We start from the raw sequence: 26,959 nt of genomic DNA on the forward strand, positions 1-26,959 counted from the left end.
CTTCAACTACAGGAAATTTCCCGGTCCGAAAAAAGTAACGCCACTTCACGGCTTTTGTTTGCAAAAGTCCAAAAAAGCTTCGAAACCAAGGATATCTTATTGGCTGAAGCTCAGCAAAAAATCAGTTTGTTAAAAGCAAAATTGGAGGCGGTACGGCCGGTCAAAAGGAAAAGGGTGATTCCGGATCCCAACGAGCTTTTGGTCAGCAAAAAAAACGTTTATGAAGCACAGGAAAATAATAGGGACTGTTTAGAAGCTTTGAACGATGGAGAAGAGGTTAGCGAACCGGGAGAGCCTGACAATGATTGTATTATTGTGCGTTGATAGGTTTACATTTAAATCGGTTTATAAAAGGGGTATTTCGTCGTTACATTTTTCAAGGGGGCCGGACTTTAGGGGGGTCGGAGATGTGGAGCCCAACGTTACTGATCTCAGACAATGGTTCGAGCGGTTGTTCCACAGTTTACCTAGCATCAGCTCCCGGCGTGCTAGAATCCCCGCAGCCAGCTCCGCAGCCATGTCATCCAACGTTTCCCAACAGAGGCGGCGTCGTAATCTAAGTAATCGTAGATCTGGTCGGCCAGAAAATCGTCTGTATCTTCTAGAAAGATGGCGAGCTGCAGCAGGGCTTTCCGTTCGTGCAGGTTAAAATTTCCTTTAGCTTCCTCAAGCGCGTTGAATTTCCGGAACATAACCTTTGGACAGAAATCAGTGGGCTTTGGATGCGAATCCGTAAAGGCTGGTTGGATAGAGGAAACTGAAAAGGATAATAAGGCTCGAGAATACAGTCAGAGATACGAAAATCGACGAAATATCCTCAGACCAAAACGCGCTATATATTTTCCGCCAATGTAATTGGTGGAAAAGCCATGTGGCTGGTAAGGTACATTGAGCGCACGGGCCCCTGCGCAGCCGGGGTCTAGGCTGAGCACCGAGACTATTGAGACTACAATTTTCGTACAATTTAACAGTGGATGAACTCGGTCCACCCGCCCGCCCTGCCAGGAGCAACGTGCCATGCCGCCAAGGCCGTCCACGATTCATGAAAGGTTCCGCCGGGACAATGGCGTGACTGCATATTTTTATTCCGTTCGTGTCTCTTTTTCTCGAACAGGTTAATGTGATGCAGGAGGAACTATTTGAAGAAAAACCTGCAATTTCGCGACACTCCTAAGCGACTTCGAAGAGCGGTGGGCGTTTCAATGCAGATGCCTTTTTATGCTTGGGTGTCGTCAAGCGGAATGATTTCTCATGTTTATACGTGCTTTTCATGTGTCGATTAGGTTCGGTTCCTGGATTGGCAGGCAGGCCCTCCAAGACGACAAGTCCCCGTGATATACTCACTATACTCACTTCCATCCTCTTTACTCGTCAAGTACAACGTTGCTTTTGGTGTGCTTGGCGTATTAAAACCAGCACAAAGCTATCGTGAGTAAGCCGGAATCAACGATGACCAAGCAAGCAAGCCAATGAAAAAGTCTCGTCTATTTTCTTGTCTCCGTCGAAAGAGCCCATGGATTCAAACAAGCTCATTTGTCAGCGGGCAGCCCTAGCGCACTCCACGCACATGGTAGCCCCACAAGCCCCCTGATAAACATGGGGCAACTTGGCCATGTGGTGGCATCCATGTACCCACGGACTCTCCATGCAGGGTTGCGCTGTCGAGTTCATGCACTCCACCTTCGGGCCTTTGGCGCGCCTAGTCTAGTTCTTTCTAGTTTCTAGTTTCTAGTCTAATATTCCTTGCTCTGCCGCCAGACTGGGTGAGCATTCGACATGTCTCGAATCCAAGTCGCCGGGTGTCATTTTACCAGTGCGCCGTTGAAGCCCGGAAAAAGACTTAGCCGTACGTTTTGACCGCCACCTTTCCCAGGGTGTTGTTTGATATGATATACAACAGGCGGTGGCCGTGGTATCGTGCGGCACCCCAGAAAAATCAGCGCCGTAACAGCTGCAACTGTGCAGTGAATTTGGTCTCGTGATCAAACTAGGTAGGTACTTTGGTTCTAGTGTTACCGTCACAGACTTACAGGAACACGCGCTGCTTGTCACCACATGCGACATGTTGATTACGGCTCGGAATGCCACCCCGGGTGAACTTCTTGTTATGAGTGTGGATCGCGGATGTCAGAACCGGAGAGCAATCTGCAATTGCAAATACAAGACAGATAATAAGAGAGGCATAAAAACACTGGAGATCAAGATGGACCACTATTGTTGGGATTACATTTCCACTCAACTCAACCAAGAATGGCAAATTGATCCGTGGTAAAATGGGCAGCATCTCGGATCTGCTTTCAATTGTGGCTCTTCCGCGGCTTGCATGCCACTGTAACTTGGCAACAGTGGGTTTGCGAGTGGGAATACAAAGGGTGGGATCAGGTGACCCGCGGCCCCGTTTCCGAGGCGGCACCCAGGCCGGTGGAATACACGGAGATTCGATCCTGACTGTCTGATTGCATGTAGGAGTGATTAATGTGGTGATTCTGTACCGTTTTAGTTTATACTCTGACAAAGAGGTGGATTAGCAGACAAAAGGTAGATATGGAGTTTGCCAAGGACTTCAACATAGAAAGTGTCGGTTTAGAATTACGTTGCATTTGCGTATGCATTTGCTATCAATAGTCGACAGGGGGTAGGTCCCTATAAATGGGCGTCCTACCGTTGACAAACCTACTTTTTGTAGCCTTGTACAAATCGATCAACAATATAGGAAGCAATTGAAATAGCTTCGTTGGTCCGCTGGCCTGTTGTCAGGGGCTATGGGCAACCCTGTTCATATCAACAAAAGGTCTTTTAAGGGGGGCGGTTTGGCTTTATACTCCATTTGGTGACTTTTCTTACTTTTGAATAAGTATATGACTAGGTGTGCCTTTTAGTCAAAATTGCTATCTTCTTGACAGGAGCAACCTTACAGAGGGGAGAATCGAGTGAGAATCACCGCCAAGGATTCGCAAAGACATGGGAAACGAGTCCAGAATGACAGGTAGGGTTCCAAGATGCACATCATCTGCGTCATGTTTTTGATTTTCCTGCTTCCCGTGCCGTATTTTGAGAGCCAAGAGTGGCAGTGGTGCACAAGCAAGACAAGGCGGTTTAAACAATTCCTGTCGAGACAGCGACTGGTCAAATACTGTCGACATGATTTTCTTTTTCAAGACTCTACCCAGTTACGCGTCAGTAGATCGGCCGGCCTCCGCGGCCTCCCCCGCGGGCGCCCGGCGACAGCTCAGTGGCTTTTACCGCGCCGCTTGGCGGCTGCAAAGGGTGAGCGCTAGACCGCCAGCCACTCTGGGCAGCTTGGATTTTCGGGATTCAGCCAATCAGTCAGAATTGGTTGCGCGCAAGCTGGATGTGATATCATATGTGTTTACGGTAGACAATATGCTCTTGGTGCACTGGAAGAACCATGCATCCAGAGCGACAGTATAGACACGACGGAACATAAATATGGAAACCTTTTCTTGAGCATGATTCTCAGCTGTTTTCACTACCAGAGACATTGAGCAGCAGAATCACCATCACTTGCAAAGCATCCATCCGGCTGATTCACATCATTCACCTCCACAAACAAGTCACAGCACGAACCCCAAACACCATGAAGTCCCTCGACGCCCTACATCTGCTCCTCACCGCCCTCGCCCTGGCCACCAAGGCGGCCTCGACCCCCCGCACGATCGAGACGGACGTCGTGGTCGTGGGCGGCGGCCTCTCGGGGCTCACGTCTGCGTATCAGCTGCACAAGGCGGGCATCCAGACGGTCGTGCTCGAGGCCCGGGACGCCCTCGGCGGCAAGAGTCGCTCCAAAGACCTGGGCGGCGGCAGGATCATCGAGCTCGGCGCCACGTGGATCAACAACAAGACGCAGGAGCACGTCTACAACCTCACGCGGCTGTTTGGGCTGGAGACCGCGGTGCAGTACATTGCGGGCGATGCCGTCTTTCAGGGGTCGGATGGCAGGGTGACGCGGCTGCCAGAGGGCTATCCGTTCAACGTGAGCTTTGCCACCATGCTCTCTGCTCAACGTTCTCTCTGCATAACGTGTTAGTGGGTCTGTGGTCAAACTAACCCTTTTTCTGCTGTCCATGTGCCTAGACCCAAGATGAGGACGCTGCGCTCCTCGAGGGACTTGCCCTTGGGACGATTCACAATGCTTCTCTAGAGGTTGATCTCCATAATTTTGATGCGTTTCCGGCGGACCAAGATGTCAGCGTCGCTGAATGGCTCGCCGGGCAAATGTTTGGCCAGCACCCTCACATCGTGGATCTTGTCGCTCACCTTTCTACTGCCCTGGTTGGGAGGGAGCCCGAGGAGATTGGCATGCACTATCTTCTGGATTACATAGGCTCCGGTGGCGGGGTTGAGAGTCTCGCCACCGACGACGAACAAGGGGCTCAATACCTCAAGATCAAAAACGGTGAGTAGGCAGTCCGCCATCGTCCCCCATCGTCCCCCATCGTCCCCCATGCGTCTCACTCAGAATCTTACCACCATCCAACTCAACAGGAACAACCGCCATCGTAACCAGCCTGGCAGCCACCCTCCCGGCAGACCGCATCCACCTCTCGTCCCCCGTCATCAGCATCGAGAGCACAAAACCCAAACCCGGCGCCGTCGTGACCATCAAGTCGGGGCAGCGCTTCCACGCCAAGAGGGTCATCCTCGCCATCCCGACCAACACGTACAAGGACGTCGTCTTTTCCCCGGCCCTGCCCGCCGGAAAACAAGCCCTCCTCTCGGCCTCAAAGCCCGGCATCTACGCCAAGGCGGTCCTCTCCTACCGCTCCGCCTGGTGGCGCGAGGCGCGGCTGGCCGGCAAGTTCACCAGCCGCGCGGCCGCGGGCCCCGTCTGCTTCTCGTGGGACACGTCGGACGCGGCGGCGGGGCAGCACAGCCTGGCCGTGTTCATCGCGGGCGCCAAGGCCGCCGCCTGGCACGCGCTGCCCGGCGACGGCGCCAGGGTCGCCGCCGTGGTGGAGCACCTGGCTGCGCTGGTCGGCGGCGCCGGGCCCCTGGCGGAGGCGGCCCGCGACACGCTGCGTGTGGACTTTGTCGAGTGGACGACGGAGGGGTGGCTCGAGGGCGCGCCGACCGGGTCCCTGGGCCCCGGGTTCTTGAGAGAGCACGGACACGCGCTGAGGGAGCCGTTTGGGCCGTTGCATTTCGGCGGGGGCGAGACGGCGTTTGAGTGGAAGGGGTACCTGGAGGGGGCGGTCCGGGCTGGGGAGAGGGTTGCGCAAGAGGTGGAAGAGGTTCTTGGTTGCGGTAAATGAACAGGCGTACTTCCTTTTTTTCGCTTCAACAGTGCGCAGTTGGCTTTTTACACTTCGCTCGTACATCAGACACAGCCTCATTGAAGTTCAAGTGTACAGCATTGCCAGCACAAATTCAAGTACGCGTCTGGTTGGCCGCAAAAGACGGCCTTTCTGCCGCAGAGGCCTCCCGACCAACATTATGCCTTGAATTCATCACAGTATCCCTCACACCATGTTGGTAGTTGGATGCGCGAGGCCCCCCATTCTGGCCAGGCTGCCTACTCTGGTTCTTTCGCATGCAGCGCTTGTTGGCGATTTGAATTGGATGCACAAAGTTACAAACACACCCTCGCGTCAAAGTTCCTGGGCTCTCGATTGAAAATTGGTTGGTTCTTGAATTCAAAAGCTAGGCCCGCCATTTCGCCGCTCAGTTGGCCGCTAGACAGCTTGGTGCATACAATACGCCACCCTCTTGTTTAGTTAGATAGGTACCTGTACCTGCTGTAGCTCTATTATATAAACATCCGCTCTCTCCCTCAAATCGAGTCTCTGCTTGTCTGTGTTTAAATCACGCCACGATACACCACTCTCCCTGCTCTCGAAAGCCATCATCCACGCACGCATAATACACCAAAAATGTCTGTTAATGCCAATCATGCTACCACTTTTGGTACCGAGACTTCAGGCACGGTAGTGGAGCTGGTTGATACGACCGAGCGCCTGGCCGACGTCCTGAGCTCGCTGATGACTCTCCCTACCAGCCCTCCATCCTTATACGTCGACCTCGAGGGGATAAATCTCAGTCGCATGGGAAGCATCTCCATCCTGCAAATCTACGCCGCGCCTCTGGACCACGTCTACCTCGTCGACGTCCACAAGCTTGGGTCCGACGCCTTCACCACAAAGCCTCGTGGATCTGCAGGCCAGACGCTGAAGCAGATCCTCGAGTGTCCCTGGATCCCCAAGGTGTTTTTCGACGTGCGAAACGACTCCGACGCCCTGTTTGCGCACTTTGGCGTCGGCCTCCAGGGCGTGGCGGACCTGCAGCTGATGGAGATCGCGTCGCGGGACCGCTGGAGGCGGAGGTTCCTCTCGGGGCTGGCCAAGTGCATCGAGCTCGACGCCGGGCTCGGGCTCGGCGAGCGGTCCGCTTGGGTCAGGAACAAGGACCGCGGCAAGGCCCTCTTTGCGCCGGAGCTGGGCGGGTCCTACTCCGTCTTCAACATCCGGCCGCTGCCCGACGAGATTCGCGACTACTGCTCCCAGGACGTGCAGCTCCTCCCGAAGCTCTGGGCCCGGTACGACGCGAGGCTCTCGGCCGCCTGGAAGGACAGGGTGCGGGAGGCTGCCGTCGCGCGCGTTGGCGAGGCGCAGTCTGCGTGGTTCAACGGAAAAGGCCGCCACATGGCGCTACCCCCGGCCGGATGGGACCGACTGGACTAGGGGATTGACCGTCACATGATGGAGATGCGGCAATTTTATGTAGCAGTTGTTGGTCTGGATGACTTGTTGGGTAATTGGTTGATTTGTATTGTATTTTCGCATGTTGCGTTTCCAGGCTGGACATTAAGGAAGAAGCAAGAAGGGCAAGGACGTTTGTAGGATGTATCTTGTTAGACTAACGTTGGGCTCCACATCTCCGACCCCCCTAAAGTCCGGCCCCCTTGAAAAATGTAACGACGAAATACCCCTTTTATAAACCGATTTAAATGTAAACCTATCAACGCACAATAATACAATCATTGTCAGGCTCTCCCGGTTCGCTAACCTCTTCTCCATCGTTCAAAGCTTCTAAACAGTCCCTATTATTTTCCTGTGCTTCATAAACGTTTTTTTTGCTGACCAAAAGCTCGTTGGGATCCGGAATCACCCTTTTCCTTTTGACCGGCCGTACCGCCTCCAATTTTGCTTTTAACAAACTGATTTTTTGCTGAGCTTCAGCCAATAAGATATCCTTGGTTTCGAAGCTTTTTTGGACTTTTGCAAACAAAAGCCGTGAAGTGGCGTTACTTTTTTCGGACCGGGAAATTTCCTGTAGTTGAAGTCGAATATCTCGGGTCGTTTTAGGGGTTTTCCAAATAAGTAAAGACTGGTCGTTAATTTTTTGGGTTGGATTTTCCGGTGTTTTATCCCTTTGGAAGCCGTTATTTTTACCTTTTTCGACGTTGGCGTTGCTATTTTCTAATAAAAAAGGGTTTAAAAGTGGTTTTGCCAAGTTCACCGGCCATAACCCCGTCGTACGCCAACCAGATTGAATGGTTTTTGCTATAAATGCTTTTGATCTGGCTTTTCGATAGCAAAGTAGAAAGTTTCGTTTCCCAACAACCGTTGAACAGCAAAACTGGTTTACAAATCCCAGGTGACGTCGATAAGCTTCCTTTAACGGCCCAAAAACCGATAAATCCAACGGTTGAAGAACGTGTGACGAATGAGGGGGTAAATATAGGAGTTGAATATTGTTTTGCAAGCAAAGAAGCATAAATTCGTCCGTTATATGTGATCCATGGCCATCCAGAACTAATAACCGCTTTTCAGGGGTTAAAGGTTGGGTATACGGAATAAACACCTTTTTTAACCATTCGATACCTGTTTCATGATTTGTCCACCCGTTTTCGGTTGCATGAAATTGCCAGGTATCGAAAGGACTTAAATCAGCTGGAAACCATTGTTGCTGTACGTTTTTCCCCTTAAATATAACGAGGGGAGGTATAACAGCCCCCGTAGCTGATACACATTCGATTATGCTCGTCCAACCCCGCGTTCCAGGCTCTTTTCGCTGTAATGGCCGGATTTTATTACGCCCTAACACCAGGCAATTAGATCCTTTGCCTTCCATTATACCTGTTTCGTCCATATTCCAACGGTTGGCCGGTTTTATAGTATCGACAACGGGATTTTTCAAATAGGACCACCAAGATTTAATTACCTCGGTTGTAGCCCCATTAACCCGGGCATTTTCTATTCGCCGGGGTCTTTGGGTTCTCAAAATTGGATATCGGGCTATAAAACGGCTAACCCAATGTTTCCCAAGGCTTTTTCTTTCTCCGGCGGCCTGAAGAATTCGTTCCGCAAAATAGCGTAGTTCTTGATGCGTTGGCGGAAGGCCTAACGCGGCCTGCGCAAGTACCCAATCTGCCAAATAGGTCTCCTGCTCCTGTGAAAGCCTTTGACAAGATCTTTTCGCTTGTTGAATTGACTGGGCCCCCTTTAAACGATCGTGAAGGGTACTCCGAGGAATACCCCATTTTTGCGAGGTTTTGTGAACTGATTTGCCATTTCTTATGTCAGAAATGGCAGCAAGAAGCTGATTTTCAGTGTACTGTTTCATTGGAAAGTTTGGAGCAAGAATCTTCAAAAATCAAGTTCTAAAGTGAAAAATTCGTCTAGATATTTATAAAATAAAACAAAGGGTTGATGTGGCTGAGTAGATATTTTTAGGGGCCGGACTTTAGGGGGGTCGGAGATGTGGAGCTCAACGTTATCTACCCAGTGACCCAAAATGCGCAATACAGCCAGAAGTTTGTATAAATCACGCAGATTCGAAGTGCTCCCAATCGAGATTTCATATACCAGCTCAAATGCCTCTCCACCCCTATTGCAGACGAACGCCAAGTTCCATGCATGCTCAGTAACCAAGATAACTGGCATGGCGTCAGGAAGACAAATATCATCGGCGCAGCTATCCACTAATGCCTGGACTCTCTTGTACCATGCAATGGTCCATAAAGCAAGTTGAATGCGGCCTTGTTCGGCTGCCGCAGCAGAAGCTTTGGTTTCGACGTTTACACCAATAGGCCGCACTGTCAGCGGGTTGTATGTGGTTTGGTTAATAGATAAATCTGTTGGAAAGTCGCTGGCATAGATATGCTCTTGAATTACTGCCAGAGGAGTAGAAGCAGTATCCAAAGTAAGGGCAAAATCTACCATCTTTCCCCCGACAGTATTGCCAGAACACCTGATCGACCCGGATTTTGACGCTGAAACAGAGGGTCCTGGCGAGATGCGTGTGATTGGAAGCCATTTGGACTCAATTCTTGCTGTTGTGATCAAGTGATGATGGGTTTATTATGAGTGGCTCGGGTTGTTGCGGCAACCAGTTAGTGGGTCCAGGTGATCTAAGCTCGTTTGTCATGTGGCGGCTGAGAGTCCGTCTAGATGTGTACCGCCATTCATTTTGCGTATGGACCAATCCACTGTCAAAAACAGCCGTTCACTCATTCAGCCTTTGGGAATTCAGGACGCTGAAATTTTCCGTCAAGTATCCTCCGGCCACTGCCCTTTCTTCACACAGAACGCGACTGGGTTGGAGTGTGTGGGATCACCGCTGTCGATTTCTGGCTCGCCCACGTTTGACCTAGCAAGTGGTGTACACGACGTTCGCTGCCCAGCTACGGGGAACAGCACAGCCCGAAAATTGCGACCTCGCCGATGAAGACAGAACAAGACACGGCAAAAGTCCTAACCGCTCACGGGGCGGACGGGTTCGTTTGTTGTGTGTTCGCTTAAGTGCGTGTACGCGATTGGCACTGCGTGCCTTTCTTCTTCCTTTACACTTGGCTTTAGATTTTCGAATAGAATGGCCCCTATATTGCAGCCTTGTCTTTTTGGGATCCTTTTCGTAACATATAACATCCCCGACCCCTGACCAACGTCCCACCAGGGTAATACCTTTATCTACGTCACGTTAAATTCAAAACTTTGTTTGTTTCCTTTCTTTTCCTCAAAGTAAAATCTTCGTCGATAGGTGCAAATAGATTAATGGTAGTCAATCATCGGCATAATCTTTTCGCGATTAAAATAAATACCGGGTAATATCTTATAAGTAGTAATAATTAATTCGTTATTTATTTTTGAATTTCAAATTCAAACGCAGTTTATAAAATTATACGAGTTTAAATATTTAATCCGCGGTTAAAATATATAGACTTTTTCCAATACCATGTAACGTGGTTCATCAGGACCCCGGACATATCAGGACCCCGGACACTTTTCCTGCACAATACTACTTCCAATTTCAATTGCAACGCCAGCGTTGTTCAATTTACCTCAATGCAATCGGATATATGTACATCAGACATTTCTGCATCCTCCTGACAGGTGCGTGCATTATGTCCAGGTTTACCGCAGTTGCCGCAACGTCGTTTAGTCGCCGGCTGCGCACTACTCCCCTCCCCATTTTCATCTTTCTTTTCGTATATTAGACCATCGGCACCATTTGATTGAAGCAAATTCTGACCCTCTTGTATGGTAAATGACCCTCCTTCGCGGATACGTGTTTTTTGAGCCCTGCGCCGCTTGCTAAGCGCTTCGTTGGCCTTCCGAAGGCTGTGGTTCTCCGCTTCCAAAAGTGTGGTTCGATGAGCAATCGACTCCAACCCTTTTGCTAGCTGCTTTACAGCATTAAAAATAGGCGTTGGCGAGCTTCCCTGATGACAGTTGATTCGACTTTTAACAAGGGTAGATTGATTAACGGCTTCTGTCGGGTTGTGCGGTGTTTGAGAGACCCAGGTTTCGGTGCTGGAAAAATCAAGCTCTTTAGGTGACGGCGTCCGTAGCCTAACATCCAGCTTAGATATGACCATTTCCGGGCTATGGGGGATAATTCCCGCCCCTCGAAAACCCCCGGCCATATTTTCTTTTGTCATTGACTTTTTGTAAGCCGCTGCAAAAGCCAAAAAGAAGTCGACTTTGCTGATGTTAGTGATGTGGGCCCGGATAAAGTCGTTAATTTTTTGACCGTACGCCCGCTTAAGGACGTTAAACACTCCGACATCAAGTGGCTGGGTTAAATGAGATGAATGAGCAGGCAGGTAAAGTGGAATAATATTGTGATTTTTGCAATAGCCCTCGAATTCAGGGGATCGATGACTGCCGTGCCCATCGAGCACTAACATCCGATATACGCCTTTTGTCCGCGATTTTGTATGGTTGTCGAAATGCTGAACCCAGTCGAGGCCAGTCTCGTTGTCGGTCCATCCATTAACGGTGGGTTTGAGGCGCCACGTGTCCGGAAGACCGCCTTCTGTATACCAATTGGACAAATGGTAAAAGCCTTTGACGATGATATACGGGGGTATATCGTAACCGTCGCCACTGATGCAACAAATTGCAGTCGCCCATTCTCGATTGCCAGGCTGTACTTTTTTCCTTCTTCCGCGTCTTTCGGACCCAGTTACGACCATTCCAGCGCAAATCTGGCCCATCATAAAGCCGGTTTCGTCGAAGTTGTACATGTCGCAGTCTTGGATGCCATATTTGGCCCTCATATTGGCCACCAATTGAAACCACGCGTTTAACGCGTCAGGATCTTCGCAAAGAGCTCTTTGGAAATCGTAAGCGCGAGAAAAACGCGTTTTTAATTCTGTGCGTCGTTGTACGAAGCGATAAGCCCATTGCTTGCCGACCGGTCGCGCGTCCCGCGCAGCGAGAAGATGATCGGCCATTGCGGCCACATCAGCGATCTGGGCTGGAAACCCTCGGGAATCCAGGTCCAGTATATACTGGACAATTACTTCCTCTTCCCTTTCCGTTAGCTTTTGGTTGCCTGGCCGACGATTGGCCAAAGAAGCGATGCCGTTTATTCTGTCGTGTAGTGTCGATTTTGGGACATTATATATTAATGCAACCTTTCGTATGCTTTTCTTTTTGCTTGATCGGAGCTCATTTAGAGCAAGAATGATTCGCGCTTCGCAATTTGATGATTCCATTACTGTTGGGGGAAAGAACACGTGTGGAAAATAAAGGATGAAACTGGGTTGAAAAATGTCCGGGGTCCTGATATGTCCGGGGTCCTGATGAACCACGTTAATTAATAAATTTAAAATAATTATATGAAAAGAAAAATTTTATATTTTATTTATTTTTTCTTAATATGTTTTATCGGATAATATAAGTAAACTTACCAAATTTGGTAATTAATTTGCCAATTTATAGCGGTAATAAATAATATAATCTCTTTTATTTATTTATTAAAAAATAAAAGTTCGATATTAAAAGTAGCAAAAATGGTTAGTATATTATTTTTAACGTTTGTTATAATATTTAGTTGGAATTTTATCTCGGAGGTAAATAAGTTAATTTTTTAAATAAACTTCAAAACATTTATTTTGAAAAATTATATAATTAATTATTTATTATTTAAATTATTTTTACAGATTTAAATATTTAAAATATAAACCGTTTAAATTTTAATATTAGTAGTTTTTATCGGGTAAAACTTTCAATTGCCCCTTTTTCGTAATATTTTAAATGTCACGTTCGTGTAACAAAGCCTTATAATTGGGACCGACGAGGTATTTGCTAAGTGCAGGTACTGCAGGATCTTTTAATTTATTTGTCGTATCTGTTATATCGTCGGGCAGATACGTGACATTAAATTCGCCGCATATCAAAAAAAATTAAAAAAGTAACTTTTAAAAACAAGGAGTAACCACTTTTTATAATTAACTTTTAAGTCTTGGATTAAAATTTAATTTTATAATAAGCGTTTGCTTTAAATAAAATTTATTAATTTCGAAAGGGTTAAATTAAAAGATGTCACGGGCAGGCAGGGCGGACAGGTAGGTGCGGGCGATCAGGTAACAGGACAGAGTATATTGGCTAACGTTGGGCTCCACATCTCCGACCCCCCTAAAGTCCGGCCCCCTTGAAAAATGTAACGACGAAATACCCCTTTTATAAACCGATTTAAATGTAAACCTATCAACGCACAATAATACAATCATTGTCAGGCTCTCCCGGTTCGCTAACCTCTTCTCCATCGTTCAAAGCTTCTAAACAGTCCCTATTATTTTCCTGTGCTTCATAAACGTTTTTTTTGCTGACCAAAAGCTCGTTGGGATCCGGAATCACCCTTTTCCTTTTGACCGGCCGTACCGCCTCCAATTTTGCTTTTAACAAACTGATTTTTTGCTGAGCTTCAGCCAATAAGATATCCTTGGTTTCGAAGCTTTTTTGGACTTTTGCAAACAAAAGCCGTGAAGTGGCGTTACTTTTTTCGGACCGGGAAATTTCCTGTAGTTGAAGTCGAATATCTCGGGTCGTTTTAGGGGTTTTCCAAATAAGTAAAGACTGGTCGTTAATTTTTTGGGTTGGATTTTCCGGTGTTTTATCCCTTTGGAAGCCGTTATTTTTACCTTTTTCGACGTTGGCGTTGCTATTTTCTAATAAAAAAGGGTTTAAAAGTGGTTTTGCCAAGTTCACCGGCCATAACCCCGTCGTACGCCAACCAGATTGAATGGTTTTTGCTATAAATGCTTTTGATCTGGCTTTTCGATAGCAAAGTAGAAAGTTTCGTTTCCCAACAACCGTTGAACAGCAAAACTGGTTTACAAATCCCAGGTGACGTCGATAAGCTTCCTTTAACGGCCCAAAAACCGATAAATCCAACGGTTGAAGAACGTGTGACGAATGAGGGGGTAAATATAGGAGTTGAATATTGTTTTGCAAGCAAAGAAGCATAAATTCGTCCGTTATATGTGATCCATGGCCATCCAGAACTAATAACCGCTTTTCAGGGGTTAAAGGTTGGGTATACGGAATAAACACCTTTTTTAACCATTCGATACCTGTTTCATGATTTGTCCACCCGTTTTCGGTTGCATGAAATTGCCAGGTATCGAAAGGACTTAAATCAGCTGGAAACCATTGTTGCTGTACGTTTTTCCCCTTAAATATAACGAGGGGAGGTATAACAGCCCCCGTAGCTGATACACATTCGATTATGCTCGTCCAACCCCGCGTTCCAGGCTCTTTTCGCTGTAATGGCCGGATTTTATTACGCCCTAACACCAGGCCATTAGATCCTTTGCCTTCCATTATACCTGTTTCGTCCATATTCCAACGGTTGGCCGGTTTTATAGTATCGACAACGGGATTTTTCAAATAGGACCACCAAGATTTAATTACCTCGGTTGTAGCCCCATTAACCCGGGCATTTTCTATTCGCCGGGGTCTTTGGGTTCTCAAAATTGGATATCGGGCTATAAAACGGCTAACCCAATGTTTCCCAAGGCTTTTTCTTTCTCCGGCGGCCTGAAGAATTCGTTCCGCAAAATAGCGTAGTTCTTGATGCGTTGGCGGAAGGCCTAACGCGGCCTGCGCAAGTACCCAATCTGCCAAATAGGTCTCCTGCTCCTGTGAAAGCCTTTGACAAGATCTTTTCGCTTGTTGAATTGACTGGGCCCCCTTTAAACGATCGTGAAGGGTACTCCGAGGAATACCCCATTTTTGCGAGGTTTTGTGAACTGATTTGCCATTTCTTATGTCAGAAATGGCAGCAAGAAGCTGATTTTCAGTGTACTGTTTCATTGGAAAGTTTGGAGCAAGAATCTTCAAAAATCAAGTTCTAAAGTGAAAAATTCGTCTAGATATTTATAAAATAAAACAAAGGGTTGATGTGGCTGAGTAGATATTTTTAGGGGCCGGACTTTAGGGGGGTCGGAGATGTGGAGCCCAACGTTATACCTTGTTTCTGAAATATTACGTCCTGGTCTCCAAGGAACGCTTTTCTTGGGTATACTTGGCCATTGCCAGGATCACACTGCTGCAAACGTCTCTTGTGCCATGTCAAAGGGGTTCATCCCAAATGACAGACCAGAGAAATTCCACTTTAACCGATAAATCAACCATCCTAGTCCATGCCCGTGACATGTCCATTGTTTGACGGCCTGGGTGGCTTGATGGTATTCGTATATAAGTTTATCACTAGCTAGCTATGGTTATTATACCCCCACAACTTATCAATCAACCACGTACAGTGGGTCTAGTTTTCTCGTGTGCATATTAACTCTGGCCCGAACCTTTCGGAACTTGACGCTCGGGTGTATCGACCCTCGCGAGTCCCCCCAGATGGTTTTGCAGTCTTGGTCCAACCGGAACTGATAAGTATGGCCAAGATAGCTCACGCTGTCCCACATTCCGAATCCACTGCTGAATCTTTCCATCACGATTTCTTCGGTTGTTGCGTCCAAAAGCTGTACGATGCATTTGTCGATCCAGTATCTCGGAGCACTATAGTCGGGTTTGGACGGGTCGACGGTGGTGCCCGAGGGCTTGCCGGTGGTGTCGGAGGGCATGGCAGCAGCACCGCCCATGACAAACGCTAGCGAGACAAGCGAGGCGCTGAAAAAGCTGTCGAACCGCATGATGACTAAACTTTCTGACTGAAGAAGCAATTGTTTTTTTATGGATTTTTCCAACGCTTTTGAGGGTTTCTTGGCAATCTTGAAATACAATTATCTGGTCGCAGGAGCTTTGAAACAGGGCGCGGCTTGTCAAACAAGCCTTCTTTTGTAATTGGAACGATGGCTTCTCTCCTCGCAAGTAGAGACTGTAAATTTTCACAAAAGCGGCCGCATAAGACCGGACGAGGCCTAGCTGTGGATCCCTGATTAAGATTCTATTCAAGTGCAAAGCGGCTCTAATTTAAGCCATTCTTTACAGTTCAAAGAGCAAATGGCTTTACAATAAAAAAGCAATTGAAATCTTGTTGCCTTTTAATCTAATTTGTCAGGCGCCATGACGCAGAATCCCCCCGCTGGAACTTCTAACGTTGCGTACCCCCTGTTCGGCACCCCCCCTGTTCGGCACCCTGAAAATCTAACAACGAAATGCCTACTTTTATAAACTGATTTAAATATAAAATTATCAACGGACAAAAATACAATCGTTTTCACGCTTCTCCGGTTCATTAACCTCTTCTTCATCAGCTAAAGGTTCCAAATTTTCTATATCATTTTCCTGCAATCCAATAATGTTCTGTTTGTTAACCAAAAGCTCGTTTGGATCCGGAACCACCCTCCTCCTTTTAACCGGCCGTATTGCCTCCAGTTGTGCTTCCAATAAGCTGATTTTTTGCTGGGCGCTAGCCAAAAGGGTATCTTTGGCTTCGAAGCTTTTTTGGACTTTTGCAAATAAAAGACGTGAAGTAGCGTTGGTTTTGTTGGATTGGGAAAGTTTTTGCAGTTGAAGTCGGATATCTCGGGTCGTTTTAGGGGTTTTCCAAATAAGTAAAGACGGGTCGTTAATTTTTTGGGCTGGGCTTTCCGGTGTTTTATCCCTTTGCAAACCGTTGTTTTTATCTTTTATAACGTTGGCGTTGCTATTTTCTAACAAAAAAGGGCTTAAAAGTGGTTTAACCAAGTTTACCGGCCATAACCCCGTTGTACGCCAACCAGATTGAATGGTTTTTGCTATAAATGCTTTTAATCTGGCCTTTCGATAACAAAGTAGGAAATTTCGTTTTCCAATAACTGTTGAACAGCAAAATTGGCTAACAAATCCAAGTTGACGTCGATAAGCTTCTTTTAACGGCCCAAAAACCGATAGATCCAATGGTTGAAGAACGTGTGACGAATGAGGGGGTAAATATAGGAGTTGAATATTATTTTGCAAGCAAAGAAGCATAAATTCGTCCGTTATATGTGATCCATGGCCATCCAAAACTAATAACCGCTTTTCAGGGGTTAAAGGTTGGGTATACGGAATAAACACCTTTTTTAACCATTCGATAGCCGTTTGGTTATTTGTCCACCCGTTTTCGGTTGCATGAAATTGCCAATTATCGAAAGGGCTTAAATCCGTGGGAAACCATTGTTGTTGTACGTTTTTTCCCTTAAATATAACGAGGGGAGGGAGGGCAACGCCCGTAGCCGATATACATTCGATTATAGTCGTCCAACCACGCGTTCCGGGCTCTTTTCGTTGCAACGGCCGGATCCCGTTAAGCCCTAATACTAGGCCATTAGATCCTTTGCCTTCCATTATACCGGTTTCGTCCATATTCCAACGGTTTTCCGGTTTAATAGCGTTAATAACCGGGTTCGTAATATAAAGCCACCAAGATTTAATTACCTCCGTAGTAGCGCCATTAACCCGGGCGTTATCTATTCGACGGGGCCTTTGGGTTTTAAGGATTGGATAACGAGCCAAAAAACGAGTTATCCAACGTTTTCCAAGGCCTTTTGTCTCTCCGGCGGCTTGAAGAATTCGTTCGGCAAAAAAGCGTAATTCTTGATGCGTTGGCGGAAGCCCTAAAGCTGTTTGGGTAAGTACCCAATCAGCCAAATGCTTTTCCTGTTCCGTGGAAAGCCTTTGAAAAGGGCTTTGTGCTTTTTTATAAGGTTGAGAACCTTTAAGTCGACTTTGAAGTGTAGACCTAGGTATTCCCCATTTTCGGGAGGTTTTTGCAATTGGATTGCCATTATTGACGTCGTTAATTGCAGATATAAGCTGTTTTTCAGTATATTGCTTCATTGGAAAATGGAGAATTAAAATCAGAAAAAAGTAAATCCAAAAGTGACAGATTCATCGAGATATTTATAATAGAAGTTGGAGGATAAAAATAAAAGTGTTGTTATTTTTGGGTGCCGAACAGGGGGGGTGCCGAACAGGGGGTACGCAACGTTATTTTTAACCTTGAATTGGCTCTACCACGTATTTATACACCCCGATTGACAACAGCTAGACACTCGTCGCCCGTCGACCCAGCAATACCCCTGCAGTGTAGTGGTTATTTTCACAACGCAACTGTTACGACCAGATAGTTGGGCCGGTACCAGGGAGGCCAGGTGGGGTCACACCCCTCCTGACGACACCCGCCCAGAGAAATCACCGACCGGCAGAAAGAGGATTACATAAGAAGGAATCACGTGACCTCACGTGATTGCCAAAAGAGTGATCTCAGTGATCATTGAGGGATCACAACAGATCAAGGGAAGTGATCTCTGCGATCTGTGACAGATCAGGAGAGATCACATTCGGAACATAGTCTATATAAGGCACGCTCATTACCATGTAGATAGATTCGATTCTAGGATTGCTTAGCAGCAATCAAACTCTAGTTAACCTCAAGACTTACTTGAGAACGATCATAACTTCACCCCCAGTCATTGAGAACCCCAGTTACCCAGTCAGACGCTCAGTTGCTTCAACCCACTGTACTTTACCCTAAGAACAGGTTACCCCGATACCTTGATCGTAACAGCAACATATTCAATAGCCCTTTTTTGGGCAATATTATCAAAGCACTAGAGTCAGGGGCAATAACGAATCAACGATAAGCTTTAGTGGACGGAACTCCCTCCAGAGGCTGTCAAAGTCTTGACGGCGATATCCGTGGCTGGGCGAGATTGATAAATGCGGTGTGGGGTGTTGATGGCCGCTGAGGACTTTGTACATGTGCTCGAGCAGAAACAGAAGCGCGGTTTTGCGCCTTGGCGCCTCCACCAGATGTTTTGCGTCCAAATTCTGAAATTCTGGCATTTATGTTCCCTTGGCACGGGTGCAGAAAAGGTCGAATCGGCATTCCAGGTCAGATGAGCGGAGGGCTGCACTTGCCAAGGCTTTTGGCTGATGTGTACAAATTGACAGCTCAAAGTGCATCAGCTCCCACCGCTGCTGCCGTGGGGAGAGAGGAGCTACATTCAAGATTGAAGAGCCGTCGACAGGTGCAAGGGTCTTATACGAGCCTGAAGCTTTCTTTATCAAAACTCCAGCACTCAGTCTGGCTAAAACATGTTGTACAGAGGAGCATCTCGAAACTGGGAATTGGCAGTCCAGCTTATTCGACATGGTGACAGGCAGTAGCAGTATTCTCCAGGAGTGCCAATGTAGAATACCATTCTGACAATTTGTCTCAAACATCAGGCTCCTTGGAGCGATGCTCGACTGCAAAGAGTAATACTTCCTGGTCGCATTTATCTGCGGACCGACATAATGCTGTTTTCTAAATCACATTTATTGCTCCTGCTTCGCCGCACCGTGGAGGCACAGGAGGGTCAGGCAAATAAAAAGGCTAGGTGCTCTTGTTAGAACTCAGCTCATGTCAGATACCCAAGCTTGCTGAGTCACGATTTTGTGATCTTTGTTTTTGTCTACAAGAGCTCTCAAACAGCTCTTCTTTATCGTCATTGGCTGGCTGTTATTGCTTTGTTGCAAAGTGCTTTGATGGGCCCTCTCGAGGGATTTGATTGTCACCCTGTTAGCCCCATATCATTCTTGTTAAATCCCCCTCCCACAAATATGGCGAGTTCCCAAGGTCAGGTCCAAATCAAACCAATCATTCTCCTCCATTCTTTCTCTTCATTTTCCACAAGTCTAGATTCTCAAAAAGACAAGAAAAAAAATCACAAACCATGCCTCTCCTCAAAGTCCCATGGCAAAAACTAACGTTGCGTACCCCCTGTTCGGCACCCCCCCCCTGTTCGGCACCCAAAAATAACAACACTTTTATTTTTATCCTCCAACTTCTATTATAAATATCTCGATGAATCTGTCACTTTTGGATTTACTTTTTTCTGATTTTAATTCTCCATTTTCCAATGAAGCAATATACTGAAAAACAGCTTATATCTGCAATTAACGACGTCAATAATGGCAATCCAATTGCAAAAACCTCCCGAAAATGGGGAATACCTAGGTCTACACTTCAAAGTCGACTTAAAGGTTCTCAACCTTATAAAAAAGCACAAAGCCCTTTTCAAAGGCTTTCCACGGAACAGGAAAAGCATTTGGCTGATTGGGTACTTACCCAAACAGCTTTAGGGCTTCCGCCAACGCATCAAGAATTACGCTTTTTTGCCGAACGAATTCTTCAAGCCGCCGGAGAGACAAAAGGCCTTGGAAAACGTTGGATAACTCGTTTTTTGGCTCGTTATCCAATCCTTAAAACCCAAAGGCCCCGTCGAATAGATAACGCCCGGGTTAATGGCGCTACTACGGAGGTAATTAAATCTTGGTGGCTTTATATTACGAACCCGGTTATTAACGCTATTAAACCGGAAAACCGTTGGAATATGGACGAAACCGGTATAATGGAAGGCAAAGGATCTAATGGCCTAGTATTAGGGCTTAACGGGATCCGGCCGTTGCAACGAAAAGAGCCCGGAACGCGTGGTTGGACGACTATAATCGAATGTATATCGGCTACGGGCGTTGCCCTCCCTCCCCTCGTTATTTTAAGGGAAAAAACGTACAACAACAATGGTTTCCCACGGATTTAAGCCCTTTCGATAATTGGCAATTTCATGCAACCGAAAACGGGTGGACAAATAACCAAACGGCTATCGAATGGTTAAAAAAGGTGTTTATTCCGTATACCCAACCTTTAACCCCTGAAAAGCGGTTATTAGTTTTGGATGGCCATGGATCACATATAACGGACGAATTTATGCTTCTTTGCTTGCAAAATAATATTCAACTCCTATATTTACCCCCTCATTCGTCACACGTTCTTCAACCATTGGATCTATCGGTTTTTGGGCCGTTAAAAGAAGCTTATCGACGTCAACTTGGATTTGTTAGCCAATTTTGCTGTTCAACAGTTATTGGAAAACGAAATTTCCTACTTTGTTATCGAAAGGCCAGATTAAAAGCATTTATAGCAAAAACCATTCAATCTGGTTGGCGTACAACGGGGTTATGGCCGGTAAACTTGGTTAAACCACTTTTAAGCCCTTTTTTGTTAGAAAATAGCAACGCCAACGTTATAAAAGATAAAAACAACGGTTTGCAAAGGGATAAAACACCGGAAAGCCCAGCCCAAAAAATTAACGACCCGTCTTTACTTATTTGGAAAACCCCTAAAACGACCCGAGATATCCGACTTCAACTGCAAAAACTTTCCCAATCCAACAAAACCAACGCTACTTCACGTCTTTTATTTGCAAAAGTCCAAAAAAGCTTCGAAGCCAAAGATACCCTTTTGGCTAGCGCCCAGCAAAAAATCAGCTTATTGGAAGCACAACTGGAGGCAATACGGCCGGTTAAAAGGAGGAGGGTGGTTCCGGATCCAAACGAGCTTTTGGTTAACAAACAGAACATTATTGGATTGCAGGAAAATGATATAGAAAATTTGGAACCTTTAGCTGATGAAGAAGAGGTTAATGAACCGGAGAAGCGTGAAAACGATTGTATTTTTGTCCGTTGATAATTTTATATTTAAATCAGTTTATAAAAGTAGGCATTTCGTTGTTAGATTTTCAGGGTGCCGAACAGGGGGGGTGCCGAACAGGGGGTACGCAACGTTAAATCTGGTGCGCAGGATCCAATACCGCCGGCTGGCCAAAAGGCTATCAAGTCTCCCCAGCCCGCCGGTCGACGCCTTGCCACTTCTGCCCAAAGCCCCAACTCACGACCCAGCGGCCCATCGCCCCATGTGCACGACTAAAGACCCTCCACCACCGCTGCGTGCCGTCCTGGCTGTGGGCACCAAGGCCGTGACGATACCAGCCTGCTCGAGCTATGGGCCGAGATCACCGGCCAGGTTCAGCTTTTCGCCCGCGCCGTCGAGCCCGATTGATTGGAGTCGACAGGGGAGGCGAGCTATACTATGATGCGCGTCGGGCTTTTCCGATCATGTTTTTGTTTCTTTTTTTTTTACCTTTAGCCCCCACTCCCAGGCTAGTCGCTATTATACTAGGGTATTTATTCGGGATATTAAAAGTTTTTATATGGAATCTAACATCTTGAACGGTACAATTAAGAAAATGTCAAAAGTGTCATAGACGCAAAGAGACCAGGTATACCCTGCCTATTGGCGTAGTCATGTGCACAGGGCAACATGTTGGAACTTGGGAGTACTTGCGGGCTGTTCCGCCAGGCGCCAAGTAAATTGAAGTCATGCAGCAATCTTCATGCGAGCTAAATTTAAGTGTGCTATTAGAGCTGGTGCTCTCGATTATAGTAGATATCAATATTTTAGCTATAAGACTAGAAAAGTTGATACTAGAAAGTAGAAACAGTCGACGGATTTGCTCAAGTTTAAAAAGAAAAAAAAGTCGCATCTCATAACTATCCTGATTGCCTCTTTTCACACATCTCATGTACTCAATTCACGAAAGAAAAGACACATAATGTGCCAAGATGCTCAGGCCAACTTTCATTCTCAGCTCTGCCTTTGCATTCCCGCTGCTGATAAACACTGCAGCATCCCTCCCCGATATTCTGTATAGAGCCGATTCACGCGACCCGGGCACCATCCAGAGGTACGGAGGCTTCATGAGCCTAGGCGCCAGTCTCGGACATGGGGAAGACTATAGCATAACGCCGCTCGACCACGTCACAATGGATCCAACAATATACGGACATGATAGAGATCCCTGGATTTCAACGACGGCAAACTTTGACTATGCTCTCGAGCATGTCCGACGACGAGCGCTCGGCCGCACGTGGTACATTTATCATATCAAAACGGCAGGACTCTACAAAATTATCGACATGGCAGACGAGTACCGGAAGGTCGGTGGGTCTTATGTATGGGGTAGTGAACAGGAATATGCCGTGGCTCATCGGATTCCTTGGAACTATGTCAAAGGTTGGGACACGATTGAGCCGCATCATGATTGGCATTCACGCTCGAAACCTAAAGCAACTCGGTTCCGCAGCTACGAATCCGACGAGGAACACGGCTCGGGGGATGCGGAAAGTTAAAGGGAACGTGGGAAGAGTCCAACAACAGTGCCGGATGGATCAACGTTGGCTGGCAAGACTTGATTATTGACGCCAGCGCTTTTCAGGAGTTTCTCGAGATAGCAATCAAGATACATAGTTACATACCTGGGTGCCGAGCTTGACGAATTCCTGCGTGACAGTTGGCTAGACGCGGTTCCTTTCTGTAACCTTGTCTCTTTTTTTTTATTCTTTTTTTTATATTAATTATCCTATTCGTATCACATTAAAGCCCACAAGAGCAGCTGGCTATTCACACTCGCAATCCCCCTCGGCGTCCTGATCATCGCCCGCGGCACGACGCACCTTGGCACCGGCGCGGGCGGCAGCCCCGGTGCTCTTGCACTTTTTGCCCGGCTTCTTGCCGCCTCCCAGCCCGAAGCAGCTCTTGAGCAGACTGGCCCCTTTTTTCTTGATGGCTTTGAACTTGCGGTTTGGCTCCTCCACGGGATTGAACTTCTTGTTCGCGATCAGTCGGGACCCGACGACGTTGGACCACGAGATCTTGGCCAGGGCGGTCCGGGGGTCGGCTTTGGGCTCGATCGCGTTGCCGTCGATGTGGTAGATGTAGGCGAACTGCTTGGGGAAGTTCTTGACGATGTAGTCGTAGGCGTCGGCGACGGTTTTCCAGAGCTTCAGTTGGTCAAAGGGGATCTTTTGCACTTTGCCGTCCACCACCGTTTCGCCGACCTCGGGTTTCCGATCGGGGTCGTGGCAGTTGAAGCTGTTGCACTTCGAGAGGACGGTGGGAGGCTGAAGATCGACCACATAAGATTCTTTTTCTTCAGGGTCTGGCACGCCTCGGCGATGGATTTGTTGGCCAGCTGTGAGGCCTTGGGTTGAGGAAACGGGAGCTAATGCTAGAACATTGCCGAATAACAAGACCAGGACAAGAAATGGAACGCAAAGCATTTTTCAGATTGACAAAAGAGACAGCAGGATTAGGGTGATCATATGTGCCAGTAAATAAGTAAACAACCTACCATATTAAGTAAAGAGCGGCTATCGCTAGGCGATGGATGATTTCAAATCATGATGATTTGAAACGAGGGCTGCAGTTATCCTTTTATACGACATAGCGACCGGACGCGAAAACAAAAGAGAAAAATTTCGAGAAGGGAATGGAAAAGATAATTAACTTTTACAAAGGTAAAAATAGGAAGTTTTGATTAAGGGATTGCCCATCCACAGCGGCTTGGCGGATTTTGTAACAGGTTAGTTTCGAATGATAAAATTAAAAAAAAAACAAAAAAATTGCTCAAAACGTTGGAGCGGGTTGCGCGGAACCCGGAAACATAAAGTTGCAACCGTCGCGCAGTATGAGGATCATTTCAAAAATCAAAATCCTGCTCCCTTCCTATTCCCTCCCCTTGTATATCGGCCGAAAAGGCTACGGGCCAGTCCAATATTTTCACAGGCAGCCGTATTTGGAATGTGCTGTGCCTCTGTAGGCCGTTCCTTATCCCACCCTTTTGCGTGAAGCCCATCCGGATACCTGGACTTATACAATAGATTCCCCCACAGAGTCCAGTCTTTTACCCCAACCAATGTGTATCGTTCAACATGATACCATTCGAGACTGGCAATAATAGTGCGACAGTTAATGGATTCGCCTAGATTTTGTAAAGTCCACAAAAAAGAGCGGTTAATCTCGTAACTTGACCAATTTAACCTTTGTGTTTGTTTTCTATCGTTCCAAAATCGCCCTCTGGTTGTCCGGAATTGAAAATATTCAATGTTGGCGTTTTCTTGAAGGAGTTGAGATTTTTCCGCTGGCGTCTTACTCTTTGCAAACAGACCCTACGAGGATCAAGGTAAAAACACGCCAAGAAATGGGCAATTCTGGCACTTTTTGAACAAAAGATGTTGTCAAGGCACCACAACCAAAGGAAGCAGCTCGGAATTTATATTTATTCCGCTGGAAGGCTGGACTTTATCCTAGCTGGTAAAGATCAAGAACAATGTCCAAAAACCTACAGCTCAAATATCATTGGACCTCGGCTACACGTGAGCCCCGCATGGGCCATCCTGGTAAATATAGCATAGTACGCGTCGATTTAGAAACAATACAGTCGATCACAATCGGACAACCCGTGTCTTTTACGCCGGCGTTTGCAACCCCTAGTGGCAAAAGACTCAGGCGGGCGCGTGGCTTGCGTGGCCAACTCGCTGACTTGTTCTTTTTCCTTTTTTTATCTCTTGTTGCCAAAAATGGGCTCGGTCCTTTCCCTGGCCTCGGGCGCAATCGCAGGGCTTCGCACGCTGCTGGACCCACTCGTCCAGTTCAGAAAGGCGCTCGAGCGCGCCGCCAACTCCCCGGGACTCCCCGTGCCCTCGCCCACCACGCCCCGCTGGACACGAGACCCACCCCATCCGCACCTGGCCAGGCAGCAGTCGTCAGAGCTGCCGAGCACGGTAGACGTCGCCATCATCGGCTCGGGCATCACCGGAGCGGCCGTCGCCTGGTCCCTCGTGCAGGATGAGGGGGCGGGGTTCGGCAGCGTCGCCGTCCTCGAGGCGAGGGATCTCTGTGGCGGCGCCACCTCCCGCAACGGGGGCCACATCAAGGCGTCGCCCTGGGAGCTTTATCCGCGCCTTGCCGAGCGGTTCGGCCACGAGAGGGCGGCGGCCTTGACCAGGTTCCAAAGGAGGCATCTCGACGTTCTTGTCGACCTTTGCAGTGCGCGGGGGATTGACGTGGCTCACGTTGAGGAGGTGGAAACGGTGGATTTGTTTCTAGACGAGAGTTCTTTTGATGATGCTGTCAAAAAGGTTGCCGAAACCAGGTCGAAGCTGCCCGAGGAAGAGGCCGAGGTTTGGCAACGGAACGAGGCACAGGAGGTATGTGAACTAGAGTCAAGGGACGCTGTGGAAATTGGAATAATCCATTATCCATCCTCAAACTCTAACAAGCAACCACAGAAATTCGGCGTCGGTCCAACCGTACATGGCGCCGTCTCCTACAAAGCCGGCGTCATCTGGCCCTACCGCTTCGTAACCAGCATATGGCAACAGCTCTTGTCCAAACACCCCGAGGTCCTTTCCATAGAAACACACACTCCGGTGGAGGCCATCACCGTCGACGACCCGCAAGCCCCGCCAAGCCACCCCTTTGCCGTCCAGACGCCCCGCGGCGTCTTGCACGCGCGCAACGTCGTGCACGCCAGCGGCGGCCACGTGTCGCACCTGGTGCCCGGGCTGCGGGGCAAAGTCACGCCGGCCAAGGCGCACATGTCGGCGCAGCGGCCCGGCGACCTGTTCCCCGCGCGCCACGGCCGCCACCGCTCGTGGTCCGTCATCTACGGCACCGGCTTCGACTACGTCACCCAGCTGCCGCCCGAGCATGGCGACGCACCGCACCGGGGCGACCTGATGCTGGGCGGAGGGTTTTTCCGTTCGTCGAAACACGGCACCGACATGCTCGGCGTCGCGGACGACGGGGCGCCGCTCGACGGCCTGACGCTCGCGCACGTGGCTGGTGTTTTCCCCGCAGTGTTTGCGCCGAACTGGGGCGTCGGCGGCGGCTTGAAGGAGGCGTGGTCGGGCATCTTGGATTTCACGGGGGATCTTTTGCCGCTGGTTGGGAAGCTAGACGCAAAGACTACGGGCAGGACGGTCAAAAACAAGCAGGGCTCTGATGGAAAGCCCGGTGCGGAGTGGGTCGCGGCTGGGTTTTCGGGCGAAGGAATGGTTTGGTGTTGGTTGTCGGGCATGGCGCTCGGCATCAAACTGAGCGGCCGCGACGAGCAGGAGTTGGACCCAGCCCCTGGACGGCCGGGCGGGCGGCTGCGGGACTGGTTTCCTGACGAGCTTTGGGTGTCGCAGGCTAGATTAAAAAGTGCCCACGTGAGCAACCTTGCGAACGAAGTATGATGTTGGACCTGGTGACGTGTTGGCCGTTGATCGATCAAAACAATGGCCTGTCGACCTGTTTAGTTTCCTAACACTGTGAGCCAGTTGGTTCCAGAATTCGCTCAATGAATCGGCCGGCAACCGCCACATGAACAAAACGAGACCAACTTATTCCTTGTCGCATCCATGGTGCATTATCCGGTACACATGCAGGCCAAAAGGCTGCAGCAGGTTGCCGCTGCAGGCTGCCACCCGCTGTTCCTTTCTTCCATGGTGGACAGAATAACTTTGCCTCCACATTCTTTACGCCCACTTTCTGTTGAAAAGATGTCGCTATTTTAGAATGAGTAGCGGATGTGCTTTGTTGCGAAAACCAAAGGCGATGCGGCTTTCCCGGTGACTGT

The 26,959-nt window shown here is 48.1% G+C and overlaps 8 protein-coding genes across 8 annotated transcripts; 5 read left to right on the forward strand and 3 right to left on the reverse strand.

Annotated features, from left to right (window-relative positions):
- Window positions 1-1,536: 1,536 nt before the first annotated feature.
- MGG_16537 (uncharacterized protein) lies at window positions 1,537-2,064 on the reverse strand (the record flags this gene model as incomplete). The annotated part of the gene is made up of 3 exons (XM_003710983.1): window positions 1,537-1,704; window positions 1,812-1,957; window positions 2,031-2,064. The coding sequence occupies 3 exons, from the start codon at window positions 2,062-2,064 to the stop codon at window positions 1,537-1,539; spliced, it is 348 nt and encodes a 115-aa protein (XP_003711031.1).
- A 1,534-nt stretch (window positions 2,065-3,598) lies between these two features.
- MGG_16538 (uncharacterized protein) lies at window positions 3,599-5,273 on the forward strand (the record flags this gene model as incomplete). The annotated part of the gene is made up of 3 exons (XM_003710984.1): window positions 3,599-3,994; window positions 4,096-4,417; window positions 4,507-5,273. 3 exons carry the CDS (start codon window positions 3,599-3,601, stop codon window positions 5,271-5,273), a joined length of 1,485 nt encoding a protein of 494 aa, XP_003711032.1.
- Window positions 5,274-5,891: 618 nt separating this feature from the next.
- MGG_16539 (uncharacterized protein) lies at window positions 5,892-6,698 on the forward strand (the record flags this gene model as incomplete). The annotated part of the gene is made up of 1 exon (XM_003710985.1): window positions 5,892-6,698. One exon carries the CDS (start codon window positions 5,892-5,894, stop codon window positions 6,696-6,698), a length of 807 nt encoding a protein of 268 aa, XP_003711033.1.
- Window positions 6,699-14,995: 8,297 nt separating this feature from the next.
- On the reverse strand, window positions 14,996-15,400 carry MGG_08607 (uncharacterized protein; the record flags this gene model as incomplete). Its single annotated transcript, XM_003710986.1, has 1 exon — window positions 14,996-15,400. The coding sequence occupies one exon, from the start codon at window positions 15,398-15,400 to the stop codon at window positions 14,996-14,998; it is 405 nt and encodes a 134-aa protein (XP_003711034.1).
- Window positions 15,401-18,410: 3,010 nt separating this feature from the next.
- On the forward strand, window positions 18,411-18,689 carry MGG_16540 (uncharacterized protein; the record flags this gene model as incomplete). Its single annotated transcript, XM_003710987.1, has 2 exons — window positions 18,411-18,566; window positions 18,627-18,689. 2 exons carry the CDS (start codon window positions 18,411-18,413, stop codon window positions 18,687-18,689), a joined length of 219 nt encoding a protein of 72 aa, XP_003711035.1.
- Window positions 18,690-22,118: 3,429 nt separating this feature from the next.
- Window positions 22,119-22,685, forward strand: MGG_08609 (uncharacterized protein; the record flags this gene model as incomplete). Its single annotated transcript, XM_003710988.1, has 1 exon — window positions 22,119-22,685. One exon carries the CDS (start codon window positions 22,119-22,121, stop codon window positions 22,683-22,685), a length of 567 nt encoding a protein of 188 aa, XP_003711036.1.
- A 267-nt stretch (window positions 22,686-22,952) lies between these two features.
- MGG_08610 (uncharacterized protein) lies at window positions 22,953-23,615 on the reverse strand (the record flags this gene model as incomplete). The annotated part of the gene is made up of 1 exon (XM_003710989.1): window positions 22,953-23,615. One exon carries the CDS (start codon window positions 23,613-23,615, stop codon window positions 22,953-22,955), a length of 663 nt encoding a protein of 220 aa, XP_003711037.1.
- A 1,299-nt stretch (window positions 23,616-24,914) lies between these two features.
- On the forward strand, window positions 24,915-26,576 carry MGG_08611 (uncharacterized protein; the record flags this gene model as incomplete). Its single annotated transcript, XM_003710990.1, has 2 exons — window positions 24,915-25,544; window positions 25,626-26,576. The coding sequence occupies 2 exons, from the start codon at window positions 24,915-24,917 to the stop codon at window positions 26,574-26,576; spliced, it is 1,581 nt and encodes a 526-aa protein (XP_003711038.1).
- Between the last annotated feature and the right edge of the window lie 383 nt (window positions 26,577-26,959).

This window comes from Pyricularia oryzae, chromosome 1 (assembly GCF_000002495.2).
Source record: "Pyricularia oryzae 70-15 chromosome 1, whole genome shotgun sequence".
NCBI classification, from domain to species: Eukaryota; Fungi; Ascomycota; class Sordariomycetes; order Magnaporthales; family Pyriculariaceae; genus Pyricularia; species Pyricularia oryzae.